This window comes from Apostichopus japonicus, chromosome 16 (genome assembly GCF_037975245.1).
Source record: "Apostichopus japonicus isolate 1M-3 chromosome 16, ASM3797524v1, whole genome shotgun sequence".
NCBI classification, from domain to species: Eukaryota; Metazoa; Echinodermata; class Holothuroidea; order Aspidochirotida; family Stichopodidae; genus Apostichopus; species Apostichopus japonicus.
In genome coordinates, this window is record NC_092576.1 from 44,425,944 (window position 1) to 44,439,506 (window position 13,563).

The window sequence follows — 13,563 nt, forward strand, 5'->3', positions numbered from 1 at the left end:
AGACACAGTTACTTTATTGGTGTACAAATATTAAAACCTGTTATAACGGCTATTATGAAACTTGGTTGAAGGAAATGAAAAAATAGCAGATATTTCCGAAACCGAACACTACACACATAGGCGTAGGAGGCGCGGCGGCAGTGGCGGAGCTAGGGGTATTGGTCAGGAGTGGCGAGAATGGTCTGAAGGGCGCTTTCGACACTATCTAAGCGGAGCGCCACCACTGGTTGGCGCGTAGCGTACAGAAAATTTTTGAGTAAAGATACTCCCTAGATCACCGGAAATGACCCTTTCCGGGCCTTGCTAATTTGCAGATAACGAAGAATAAATAGGTGTCATCGCCATTTTGTCAGAAAATTACAGTACACCAACAAAATGTGACAAATGTCAATAAGTAGATGAGAGCGCAATAAAAAAGTCAATAATCTAGAATAAGTAAAAAGTGGTAAAGAGCTGAAAAAGGCGCCAGCAGTCCATTTGAGTCGATCAGGGGGCATCCGCCCCCTGATCATATGGACGCTCCGCCACTGCGCGGCGGGGGCGCAGGCCCTAATTCGCCATTACTAATGTAAAAGAGAGTTTTGACATAATTGGACCTCCTTGCTTTTTATACATCTACATGAGACATGTCGTTGTTTACATTAGCATCTGGCGGTATACTGCGCAATTTTAACGGACCGTACGGTACATGATGGCATGCGATGTAATAACCGATGCTTGCTTATATGATATTGTCACTCACACGTTGAACGCGCGCTTCGCGCGCGAAAATTTTTGGTTATTTTTTTAGGCAAGTCGGACAGTTTTGAGGCTTTTCATCCTGGAACGCCATTTTCATGTTCACTGATATGATGTGATATCTGCTGTTTGCGTTACAAATTCGAACAGGCGCGTAGCGAGGAATTTGGGAGGGGCGAAGCCTGTAGGCAAATTATCTAAGCGTAGCGCCACCATAGGTTGGCGCGAAGCGTACAAGCAAATTTTGGCCGAAAATGTCTCCCAGATCGCTGGAAATGACACTTCCCAGGCCTTGTAAGTTGCCTCTAAGCACTTTCTATTTTGAAATTACTTAGCGATATCATTTAAAAAAAAATGCTGAATGGGGGGGGGGCAGGCGGTCGCCCCCATCCCAAAATGCGTCATGTTCCCCGACGACACGGTCGAGTTCGAGACCAGCCACAGTTGGATTCATAGCACAATTCTACACACGCGTTATGATAGACCATATATAGTATACATATAGATCATTAGTGAGAGAGGAAACTGGAAACGTCAAAAAATGAAGTTGTCGGTGTAAGGGGTAGGGTGAGTCACACTTTTACGAAATCATTGATCCGTCACTGGCTACCCTTCAGCGCTGTAATGATGTCACTGTTCTTCTTTCTCTTCCCGGTGTCTTCGTGTTTTGCTTTTACTCCCTCTTTTTCTCCTTTTTCTCTCTTTCTTCTTTTTCTTTTCCCTTCTTTCCTCTCCTCCTCCTCTTTTTTCCCCTCTTTTTTCCTTTTTTCTTCTCTTTTTTCTCTTCTCTTTTTCTTACCCGGGAGGCGCGCGCCCCCAACACCCCCCCCTGGATACGCACCTGATCTTCGTTAATGTACGGCTCTTTTTTAGCTTCATTTCTCGCCTACCATAAACGCAGTGCGATCTTTTCAAATAAAGCGTCTTTATAAAGCAAAAATAGTTGACTGTAGGCTTCATTGGCCCTATAACAACAAAATGTATTATTGCGCCCACGGTATTGATATAGTACATATATGCACCCTCATAGTATTCATATAGGCCCTATAGTAGGCCTACACACGTACATGTTCCCTCGAACAGCTGAGAATCTCATGTAACCAGGGTAATGCTTAATACACGTTTCACCTGGATGCCCTAGCAATCGGTACCTAGGAATGTAACTATGTGTAATTGTGTATTGCATGTGTATAGGCCTATAATAGCCTGCATGAGGCCATTTTCTTCATCGAATAATATAACAGAGCTCTCGAACATTCTAACGTTGCGCCTGAAACAAGATTGACAGGGGCAATTTTCCCAAAATAACACCCGAAATTAAAAAAAAAAGTATTTTGGATCCTGATTATGAGATATTTCAGACATGACATCCCTATTTTAAAGTTGGGTATATGCCGCTTGGAAACCTCGGGAAGTGCCGTTTCCGGCCATCTAGAGGGTTTGTTAATCCCAAAATTTTCTTGTACGCTTCGCGCCAACCAATGGTGGCGCTACGCTTAGATAGTCAACAAGGTCATATCCCCCCCCCCCCCCCACTCGGAAGTACGGATCGCCGCCCATGCATGTGACACCATTTTGCATTTCAGCCCTTCTTTGAAGGCAAAAATTGTACACCCCTCCCCTTAGACCCATCCCCCAGGACGGCGATCATTCATGCCTGGCGCCCCCCCCCCCCCTATTGGAAAATCCTGGATACGCCCCTGTAGGCTTTGGCTATTCTTCTGCAAACATTCCTTCCACTGTAACAAATTACATGAACCTTCTGTAAATCATTAAATTAGCCAATATTAGATGGAAAAAAACAAATAAATTTCCTTTTTAATCTGAAATAAAGAAATAAATTGGCGCTTACGTAAATAGGCATATTCAAATACTGGAATATATCGACTGGTCGTGCAAACAGAGGGCGCACTTCCTAAACAAATGTTACAGACGAGGGTGTCGAGTGAAGACTATGGATATATCGGAACGATTACCTTCATGGTAGATTTATATTTCCTTACAGTTTGCAGGGTTCCAACTCTTTGCTAAGTAATGATACTTCTGAAACGTTTGGAGATATATGATCGGTCACCTACCGTGTTTGTTACATAGTATACCATACATTAAGGAAAGTGTCATCAGGTTAATTATAATATTTCTTAGGCAAATGATGACGTCACTATGTCATATCAAGGTGTATATTATTTGTGTGTCGTGGGGTGTGTAACTAGTGAAAACAGTGATATTTTCGGCTGCGTATAAAGGGAGATTGTGTCACATTTGTGTTAATCACTTCCTACTCAGACACTGACTCTGTTAATAAATAACATTTAATCATCTCGGTCAAATTTGTAGCCTTAGATGTAATATAATATTCGTTGCTTATAATGGACACGTGGTACTACAAGTATCGTTATATGAATGGTTAGTGTTGCCTATATATATGTTTTCATTTAAAGTGACAAACAATTTAATTGATAAATAATCTAAAAAATTACAATGATCTAATAAACTTGAATATTTATATGGCTGTGTTGAATTATAAGTGACTTACGTTGTGAGTTGATGCAATTTGAAGGAGCAATATTGTAGACATCTGGAGTTGTTTACTATCAGTTTCCCTTAGATACACAATACTCGAACACAGACGTCGTAAACTGCTTTGATCCTTAGACTGGAAATGAAGATAGAAGCGTCTTGAAATGAATAATATAGAACCAACTTCAAGTTATAATATTTCAAAATTGCTCCCTTGAGTATCGCAATTTCACATAATATTAACTGTAGATGAATGCTGTGAGGGGGAACTGATAATTCCGCCAGTATTGTATGCTTAAGTGAACTTAAATTAAATAAGAACTTTGACTTTTGACTTGTAGACTCTGCTCTATGGTAGCGATTTGATTTTAAGCAATGGGTTGGGGGGGGGGTTGCAATGTCATTTCTGGTAAGGAGTCTAAGGGGAGGAAGATACCCTTCCCTTGAGAAAACTTTAGTTTAAGGTGATAATATTCAAACTGGTGCTACCACCGGTCACGGACCGTAATTAAAGTTAACGATTGTATTTATATGAGTCTTATTGACACCATATATGCTCTATACACTCTGTTACGTATTGACGTTTTAGGGCTGTAGGGGGAGATGACAATAAAATTATGTTACTATACTTGTTTTGTGGGAGGGTCTGAAATCGACACTGAGTTAAATTGACACCATATTTCAAATGGATGTTGATCGAAATCGACACCGAGTTAAATTGAGCAACAAAAATAAGAAAATGAGCAACTTGGTTGATAATAAGTACTGTTCATTGTTCTTGGATAGGAGTACAGGACCCCCAGAAGATGAAACACGTTTAGATAGTTCTTGTTCTTGTTCGCCTAAGTTGCAAGTTTGGATCACAAATACATGTCAGGAAGAGACATTACACTCATATGTTTTGCTGCAATATATTCCTTGTATTAGTGTAGCTATTGTAGCGAAAATCTACTGGTAACTCCTGTTGTACGATTTGCCCCTCGTATGTTTAATTTAAACGTCCATTGAGCTCCGCAGAGACAGCAGCCTATTTTTAGAGCCAGGTCGCACAACGGCTATTTAATAGTTTTTATCATTCAACTTGTGTTTTCAACACTGTTTTTAGTGTTCTCCTGTACTTGGTTCGGACAGGCAAACTACCGGGTGTGTCGGTCGACCCCATTGGTCACGGCAAACTGTAGGACTGTAAGGGTAGTCTCTAATTGGCCAGGAAGGATTGGCCTGCATTTTGTGTCGATTAGGTGCGTTACGAGAAAGTGTATGATAGCTCGCACGGCGTATGATAGAAACAGCACAAGCGATTTTCATAAATCAAAAGAGATATATGTTTTTTTTTTTTTCATAGCGCTGTACAGATACCTTTGCTGCCCGACGCCTGCGGATTACCAGACGCCTGCGGATTACCCAACACATGCACTGCCCGAGACCTGTACAGCACCGATACCTGCGCTGCCCAAAACCTGCGCAGTGCCCGAGAACTGTGCAATTCCCGTCCCCTGCGGTGCGCGATTGTTGGGCTGCTACAGTCGTGAATGGTGCCCGCCTCTAGCGCGGCGATGTGTTGCATATGTGCAGTGTATTATATAGTGTAAAGATCAAGTTGAGAATTACATGTCTATTAAACCTTGCACGTTCAATGTCTGCTGTCCGGTTTAACGTCTTATTTTGTACCATCCCCTTTCCTTACCTTCCCCGCCACTTCCGTTGGTTCCGGGACAGGGAGTTCCCCAAACAAGGACGTTGGCAGCGTTACCCTATCTTAACCTACCACAGACATGCATTCGTTAAATTCCAATTTCTAGTGATTCCAGTTTTGACCACGGTTCAGAATTTTGTTAGCCTAATGTTATCAACAGAAAGAGAAAAGGGGACGTAACCCAGAATGCCCCAGTCTTGCTTTACAGCAGCGGACTGGGGAGGGGAGGACTTGATGAAAAAAAATGGCCCATGACCGCTCTCCACTCTTTCGCCGGAACAGGTATCAAACATGATATGTATCAAAGCAGTGATTTGTAAACGTGCCAATAAGTTTGCCGTCCCAGTTTCGTGTACAAAAATATCCAAAGTAGAGGGGGGCTTTGGAATTAACGTAATTCGTAGAAAAGTGGTTGGTTATCATCCATAACATTTTTTGTTTCAAATTATGCAGCTATAGCATTGTTTAAATGTTCTAGTGATAAAGAAGCTTCCGATTTCGACAAGCGTGCGATTGCTGAAACAGTACGTATGTGTACACGTCTTCAATGTGGTTAATTTATATGTCAGTTACGGCATTTTATGTTTCTGTGTCTTTCCAACAAACATGGTTTTTCTATTCGAAATCAAATTCAATTAGTATTTTATTTTGTATGTTTTTATTGGCTATTTCCATGACAATCATTTACTTGACTGGTGAATTCCGTACAACTTACAATGTGCTATGGTACCGTCTGACAAGGTAGATGTTAATTGGATGATCTGTCATGGATTTATCAGGGTTTAAAGATTTCTCGCTAAAATAATGAAAAACGTACTCTGCGGACAGTATTGCACTCAAGAGAGTGGTAAACAACTTACTTCAAGTGTTGTGGCTTCCTTGGAGTTCGACACCCATTTACCTCTGGAAGAATCTAAATGGAAACCATGTTCAGTCGGTGTCCATGAAACTGGAAAGAAATATTATATAACGATTTTTTTCTTATAAATCAAGAACGTTAACATAAAAAAGGTATACATAATTACAAGGTAAATGTCAAATATTAATTTTCTTCGTTGACTTTTACAATATAATGATATAACCCTATTGATTATTCCACAGAGGATCACAAATTGCTTGTGATGAGTAACACATTTAGTTATTTCTATATTCTCACCTTGAATGTTACGTAACTTCGTAAGAGGAGAAAGAGAACCCACGAGAAGAGACAGAGGTAACAAACAATCAATGAATCTGTAAAATAAAACGTGATTTGTGGGAGGTGAATGTGTTAAATGATTAAGACATTGTAATGTTATCCAACATTTGTAAAGTAACTATAGTGTAAAGGTAGAGATGTATCTATCATTAAGTATTGAATACATAAATCGTTTAGCTAAAAGTTACCGTATATTCAAGAACACAGTTCCACAGTTTGCTGGTTGGTAATTTATCGTTCAGTGAGTTAACGTGAATATAAACATAACAGTAAGTGGTAAGTGATTACTTACGACAGTTTCTTCAGCCTTTGACATTGCACTGCATAGGATAACAATCCTACTACTTGGTCCTGGGTAAATTCTTTTCCCTTGTTCGTTTCAATTTGTAGTTCCTCTAAAGTAGACAGTACAGGCACACTATCTCCATTTTCCAGGATTATGTTACTTTGGTCTGCCGAGCTTAATGATGTTAGTCTGAGACTGGTAATCTTGATCTAAGGAAACACAATTTTGAAATTATTACACAACAGTACGCAGTCATGAGAACTATATGTTTTTTTTCATATGATTGTAAAATAATATTACAGTGTTACAAAAACAAAGAACATATTTTCTATGTTTTTGACTGACAGGATGGTACATGCTAACCCAATTGATTATATACAAAATTACAGAACTTTTAACCGGCGAAAAAAAGAAAAATAGAAGTGTGAGATATTGTCTTCGAATGTACGAAAGTAATAGAGACCGGAGTCCAACCAACCGTTATTATTAGTATGATTATTATATAATAATTCAGTTAGAAATACTTTTCGTTGCATAAGTAGCAGACCACACCCCCCCTCCCCCCCCCCAAAAAAAAAGGATAGTCGGATAATTTGTCGAAGTATATAGATTTGGTCTATCACGTGCAGCTTAGCTGTTGTAATAATGTTATTCTACACAAGCTGTATGGCATTTTTATCTAGCTATATATTTCAATTTACTCACGTCAGAAGTCAAAGATCCCTTTGAACCGAGATCCAGTTTGCCAAAGTTAAGATCTATCGGAAATGAGTAATCCCAAAAGACAGAAGATAAACATAAGAAATAAGAAAGTGTTATTGGTTTTGTTATCATAAAATCAAGGTTTAAAGCAAGTTATATTATACTCTTCATGGTTTATTGGTTACGTCTTCAATTGTGGCATATAAGTTAATTGATATGGATGTTTCAAGTGTGCTGGTACGGCAATTGTACATTGTATCCATTTTCAAACCTAGAAGAGGATGTGTAATATATATATGTTTGACATTATACCTGAAGTGTTCTTCAGAATCATACACTTACCTTCTGGTTCCTGTAAAGACTGATCATCACCTGTACACCGTTTCCCTGTATGAAGCTCGAACAATGTTTGCACCTTTTTCTGTATCCCATGGAGGTTACGTACTTTCAAAGCATGCAGAAGAGTCGTGATATCCGTCTCTGTTACTTGCCCTCTCTCCTCCATATAGCGAACCATAAAGTGATTACGACTAATTTCATTTTGCAGCAAATCGATTTGGGCCGGCGGGTATCCAAAGAAGGTTGCAAGTTGCAAAATACTGTCCTTAGTTAGGATATCACCTAATTCAGCTTTAAAGCTACCAAAACCTGGTAAAATAAACAATAACAAGAATACTTCACTTGTCACATATTCCGGATCAGGTGTAAGGGGCCTTATTATTACTTCATAAACAATACACTCCACATGTATTAAATTTAAGTAAAATACATATTAATTCACGAATGAGAAGAGAATGGTATAACTAACCATATGTAGGCCAAAAATGAAGAAACAAACGGATCTGTGCAGATTGAATAGCAGTCTAAGAGACTGTGTATAGTATAGATGATAGTGAATGCTAAGCATAACCCATGGAACGTATATTCCAGATGTTAGTGTGTATCTTGTTCAAAGAGATGTCGTTTGAACCCATATCAGAAGATCCGAAAGAGCAATCGCACCCCCCCCCCCTCATTGATGTTACTTTGCTGATGTGTAATATCCAATTGCTATTCAATATATTGACAATCGTACCTGTCGAACTCTTCTTCTTTGCTGTTTCTACCACATGCTTGAAATTGGTAGCCATCGTACCTATGAAAATTGTAATAATGTAGCGTTAGTATTTACTGCTAATTAGATAAATAGCAGTAAAATTTTAAATATAGCTATCATAGTTGTATATAATTTTGAACTGATGTGTTAGTTCAATGGAAACATTTACGACCTTCCAAACGATGCTGAAAATGTGTTTAAGCAGCATGAAATAATTTAATATCAGAGTATTAACCAAAGAGGATTGAAGTTAAATATCACAGGAAATATATTTGCTCAAAATGGTTTGTTGAGGTTAAGAGATGAAACTGGTGTTAAAAACTTCAAATTGAGCAAATTATGTTGCTGCTTTGTTGCTTAACAGGTCCAAAAGAATAACGAGTAACCAATGATCCTTCGTTTTACAATCATCATCATCATAACCATAACCATAGTCGTCGTCGTCGTCGTCGTCGTCGTCGTCGTCGTCGTCGTCGTCACCACCCCCACCACCATCATCGTCATTATCATCACCACCATCACGATAACCACCATCATCACCATAACCACCACTATCACCATCATCACCGCCATTAAAACCACCAGCACCAGCACCAGTACCATCACCACCATCACTTTCACATCCTCATTGTCATTCTCATCATACTCATCATACTCTTCCTAATCATACTCATCCGCATCCTCATCGTACTCATCACCAATTTATCCTCCTTCTCATCATCATCCTTATCCTCCTCATTCTCATCATCATCCTCTCCTTTCCCATCCACCACATCTCCTCCGCACCCTCCTCGTCCATCTCATGATCACCATCATTATGATTATTATCATCATCCTTTTTATTATGATCATCATCCCCATCATCATCCTTACCTTTCCCATCCACCTCATTCCCCTCCTCATCCTCCTCGTCCATCTCATCATCACCATCATTGTGATTATCATCATCATCATTGCTATTATGATCATCATCATCATCAACTCCATCATCATCCACATCATCATCATCCCCATCATCATCCTCACCTTTCCCATTACCTCATTCCCCTCCTCATCCTCCTCGTCCATCTCATCCTCACCATCATTGTGATTATGATCATCATCATTGCTATTATGATCATCATCATCATCATCATCATCATCATCATCATCATCATCATCATCATCATCATCATCATCATCATCATCATCATCATCATCATCATCATCATCATCATCATCATCATCATCATCATCATCATCATCATCATCATCATCATCATCATCATCATCATCATCATCATCATCACCACAACCAAAACAACCACCACCATCACCACCCCCACCACCATCATCGTCATTATCATCACCACCATCACGATAACCACCACCATCACCATAACCACCACTATCACCATCATCACCGCCATTAAAACCACCAGCACCAGTACCATCACCACCATCACTTTCACCATCCTCATTGTCATTCTCATCATACTCATCCTCATCATACTCTTTCTAATCATACTCATACTCATCCGCATCCTCATCATACTCATCGTACTCATCATCAATTTATCCTCCTTCTCATCATCATCCTTACCTCCCCCAGCCACCTCATTCTCCTCCTCATCCTCCTAATTCATCTCATCATCACCATCAGTGTGATTATCATCATTATCATAATTAATATGATAATCACCATCTCTATCTCCATAATCATCATCATCATCATCATTACTATCATCTTATTTTACACAATTACCATACCGGTCTTATCCAGCAAATTATGTTGCTTCCCGCAAAAACACAGACACGCCGGCAAATTGAAGTTATTAGCCCCTAATGTGCTTTAAGGCTAATGTTCTTTATTCTCTTCCGTATTCAGATGTATAACAGCTTACTGTGCTACATAGCTACATAGCCAGCCATTCCATGAATTAGCCATGAATATTCATGTTGTCTCTTGGGGCTTATTTGTAATTTTGGAGGTTTGAATGTTAGTTAATAGGTTCAACAGTATATTTAAGAGAGATATATGGCTTTAATAAGCCAATATTATCATTGACTTACATTCATACCACATATCTACATATGTTTAGGGTGATCATGGTGTTTTGTTTTTTGTTGTTTTGGTAATCTATAGTCGTTTAATTTACTTACCAGAGTGAGAAAATAAAACAGGCTGATTCGTACCTTCTAAAAGCAAGCAATTACACTCACAAATAAAAATAAGCGCATAGTTCTCTTGTTTCTACACGTAACCTGGCTTGGGACTCTAGTTACCTCGGTAACGCAACTACCGGGGGCTGACAGTACTGCAGGAGGGGTTTAATTGTTTAATTTATTTACCAGAGTGAGAAAATAAACAGGCTGATTCCTACCTTCTAAAAGCAAGCAATTACACTCACAAATAAAAATGTGCGCATAGTTCTCTTGTTTCTACACGTAACCTGGCTTGGGACTCTAGTTACCTCGGTAACGCAACTACCGGGGGCTGACAGTACTGCAGGAGGGGTTTAATTGTTTAATTTATTTACCAGAGTGAGAAAATAAACAGGCTGATTCCTACCTTCTAAAAGCAAGCAATTACACTCACAAATAAAAATGTGCGCATAGTGATCTTGTTTCTACACGTAACCTGGCCTGGGTCTCTAGTTACCTCGGTAACGCAACTACTGGGAGCTGACAGTACTGCAGGAGGGGTAAAAGTACTGGACTTTTGACTATGCAGAGATGCTATGAAACCCAACATTACGATATATTGCCTCAACATTCACTGTTTGCTTATCTAATGGAGTATTGACATTGTTTTCCTCATGTACTACCCATCAATCATATAACAATACACCACATGACTAACACTTGTAACCACGATCATATCTCTCATATTGAAGGTCACTTTGTAAAGCTACGTGCACATACGTCATATGACAATGTAGGACATAGAAATGTCTTTGTTTGAACAAAGAAGCAAACTATTATCAGTTTTCAATTATTTGATCTTTATTTTTCATAGTGACGCAACATTTCTTTGTCAATATTTTGTTCCGATCGATTAGATCGTTTTATTTGTTGATACGATATGTATATTACTTAACGAGTAATAAATATGGTTCTTTAAATGTAGAATATTTTGGGCAAAAAAACAGTTTCTTACTACACAAATTGGTGAATCACGTGTAGTGGCTTGCATGTGTTATCATGTCAGCATATTTTCTTTAAAAGTTTGTTGATTTACACTTCAGATGTCACGATGTGTGAACATTTGTAATGTTCTTATATGATTTTTGCATTGAACATTTCATCACTATGCAACAGTTTGTTAAAACATTATTGGGGACAAACATATGTACATTTTATAGGGGAAAAAAGACAATTCTACTGCAACAATGATACACTAATTTTGCTGTTGACATATGTCAGCATAAAACATCACCAAATATTGAGCATGTGTATCTACACTAAGCATAATGCTACGAGGATGTGGTTATTAACCTAAAGATGCAAACAATTTACATCAATTGTGTTTGACAATATACTTCAGCCTCCGGAACATAGGAATAGTTATACGTAAATGGTGCAGATCTCTCCAAGAGAACACAATGCCAAACCTTTGTTGAAAAAGCAATGCCTATGAGTCTATTATTTGAGCACAAATGGCTGTCCCTGCTAAGCTCAGGAAAGCAGTGTTTGCATCTCCATCAGCCATACAACCGCTCAATATTGTTCTCCATCAAAGTTGGTGAGCATATTTACAAGTGACATCTGGAATGTTCAGCAGAACCAGTGTACTATCATCTCTAACTTCAAATTGCTGTTCAAGTTCTTACGGTTGTACAACAGACTGTATAAAACAACATTTGCCACTAGTTTTTCTTTTCTTTTCCTAAATACCCGTTACATTACATTGTATGCATACATGATTAGCCTATAGGCAACAATGGAACTTTCGACATCCACTTCCTTATTCCGCAATGGTTTCTCTAGTGCGCAATCACGGAACTCTGGTGAAACGGACAACCTACTAAACAGACGTATAAGAACGGGAATGAAAATACAGTGTTATATCACGTACATATTTTATATACATACGTTATATGCTTCACGATAATATACAAAGCTTATGCGTTAAGGAATTTAGTCAAACGCATGCACAATTATTTTGATTAAGAACCAGTACTAAATGGACTTCAAATGCCTCGAACTTCTTATTGTAATGGACTTGGCTTCCTCAGATTATGTTCTATTTAAGAATATTTATATATTTATGTATTTTCAAGACAATATTAAATTGTCCATAACCACTATACATACGACATCGAATCTTCATTATTTGTTCTCTCTCGGCAGAAAAAAAAAAAAAAACTACAAGATAGTTCCCTCTCTGCCGCTCTCCTTGAAAGAGGTCAAACTTAAGAGTGACAAAAGGGAACCTACTAGATACACAGTTTTCAACACGACCATAAGGTAACGAAAAATAAATATTTTTAATCAAATTGACACCTATTCAAAATTGGGATTGCAAGTAGCTACTTTCTATCCCAAACATTCCTAAAAATAATATAGGCCTACTTATGGTAGTTACGAATTGTGAAAGAAATCTTTGTGTCTGAGTTAATGGACTAGCCGTAATGCTAACAACTTCACCGCAATGTTATGACTCTAAAATAAAAACAAATGAGTTGTAGCCTACAATAATGAGTTGTAGCCTGCTGGACTGGTCTGTAACAAAGAGAGGTAAGTAACTTACAACTATAACTATTTTAATTCTGTGACCTACATGTAGGCAAACATATAGTATAAACAACGTTGCGCTAATTGGATTGATCTGATATTTAATTATGACTGGGCCTATACATGAAGTCATAAGTAACTTAGTTTGTACGTACACTTCAATTTGCCTGATCCAAACTTCTTATAAACCAAATTTAAAAACGGTTCCTTGGTATAAAATAATCACTATGGCTTTCAGCACACAGCTTTATAGTTGAAGTCATGCTACATTGTCTGTCATAATGCAGCATATGGTTTAGTGTAGAGCGCAAACCAGGAACAGAGTTTGTCCTTAAACAGTTATAGAATACTCATGCGATACATTTCTAACGTACACAGTATCGTAATAAGGTGAGTTCAATACTGTCTAACATGCACTGCCTGCTAAACTGGCGGAAGGATGCAATAAAGGTTAATCCAAACATCTTGTTATATATTTCTTAGATATACTCCTCGCACGGTCATTTCCTTTGCCGGAAATATCTACAAAATGTAAAAACTGATTGAATTTGGTTTCATTTTCTATTTTACACGCTGTAATTTATAAAAGGTTTCTAGAGTTGTAGCCATAT

At 38.4% G+C, this 13,563-nt stretch overlaps 1 protein-coding gene across 2 annotated transcripts in view; it reads right to left on the minus strand.

Moving 5' to 3' along the window:
* The window catches only part of LOC139982191 (uncharacterized), a 297,534-nt gene that overhangs the window by 24,242 nt on the left and 259,729 nt on the right, over positions 1–13,563 (minus strand). Inside the window, exons 1-8 of one of the 2 annotated variants that reach the window (XM_071994781.1) lie at positions 13,108–13,557; positions 8,216–8,275; positions 7,483–7,788; positions 7,144–7,196; positions 6,445–6,647; positions 6,111–6,187; positions 5,815–5,903; positions 3,275–3,394 (exon numbers count right to left, since the gene is read on the minus strand). In XM_071994781.1, coding sequence (XP_071850882.1) covers positions 3,275–3,394; positions 5,815–5,903; positions 6,111–6,187; positions 6,445–6,647; positions 7,144–7,196; positions 7,483–7,788; positions 8,216–8,270 — 903 coding nt within the window. In that variant the 5' untranslated portion in view covers positions 8,271–8,275; positions 13,108–13,557. Of the gene's footprint in view, positions 1–3,274; positions 3,395–5,814; positions 5,904–6,110; positions 6,188–6,444; positions 6,648–7,143; positions 7,197–7,482; positions 7,789–8,215; positions 8,276–13,107; positions 13,558–13,563 lie in introns of those variants that run through there. The other variant, XM_071994782.1, reaches the window with a different exon arrangement.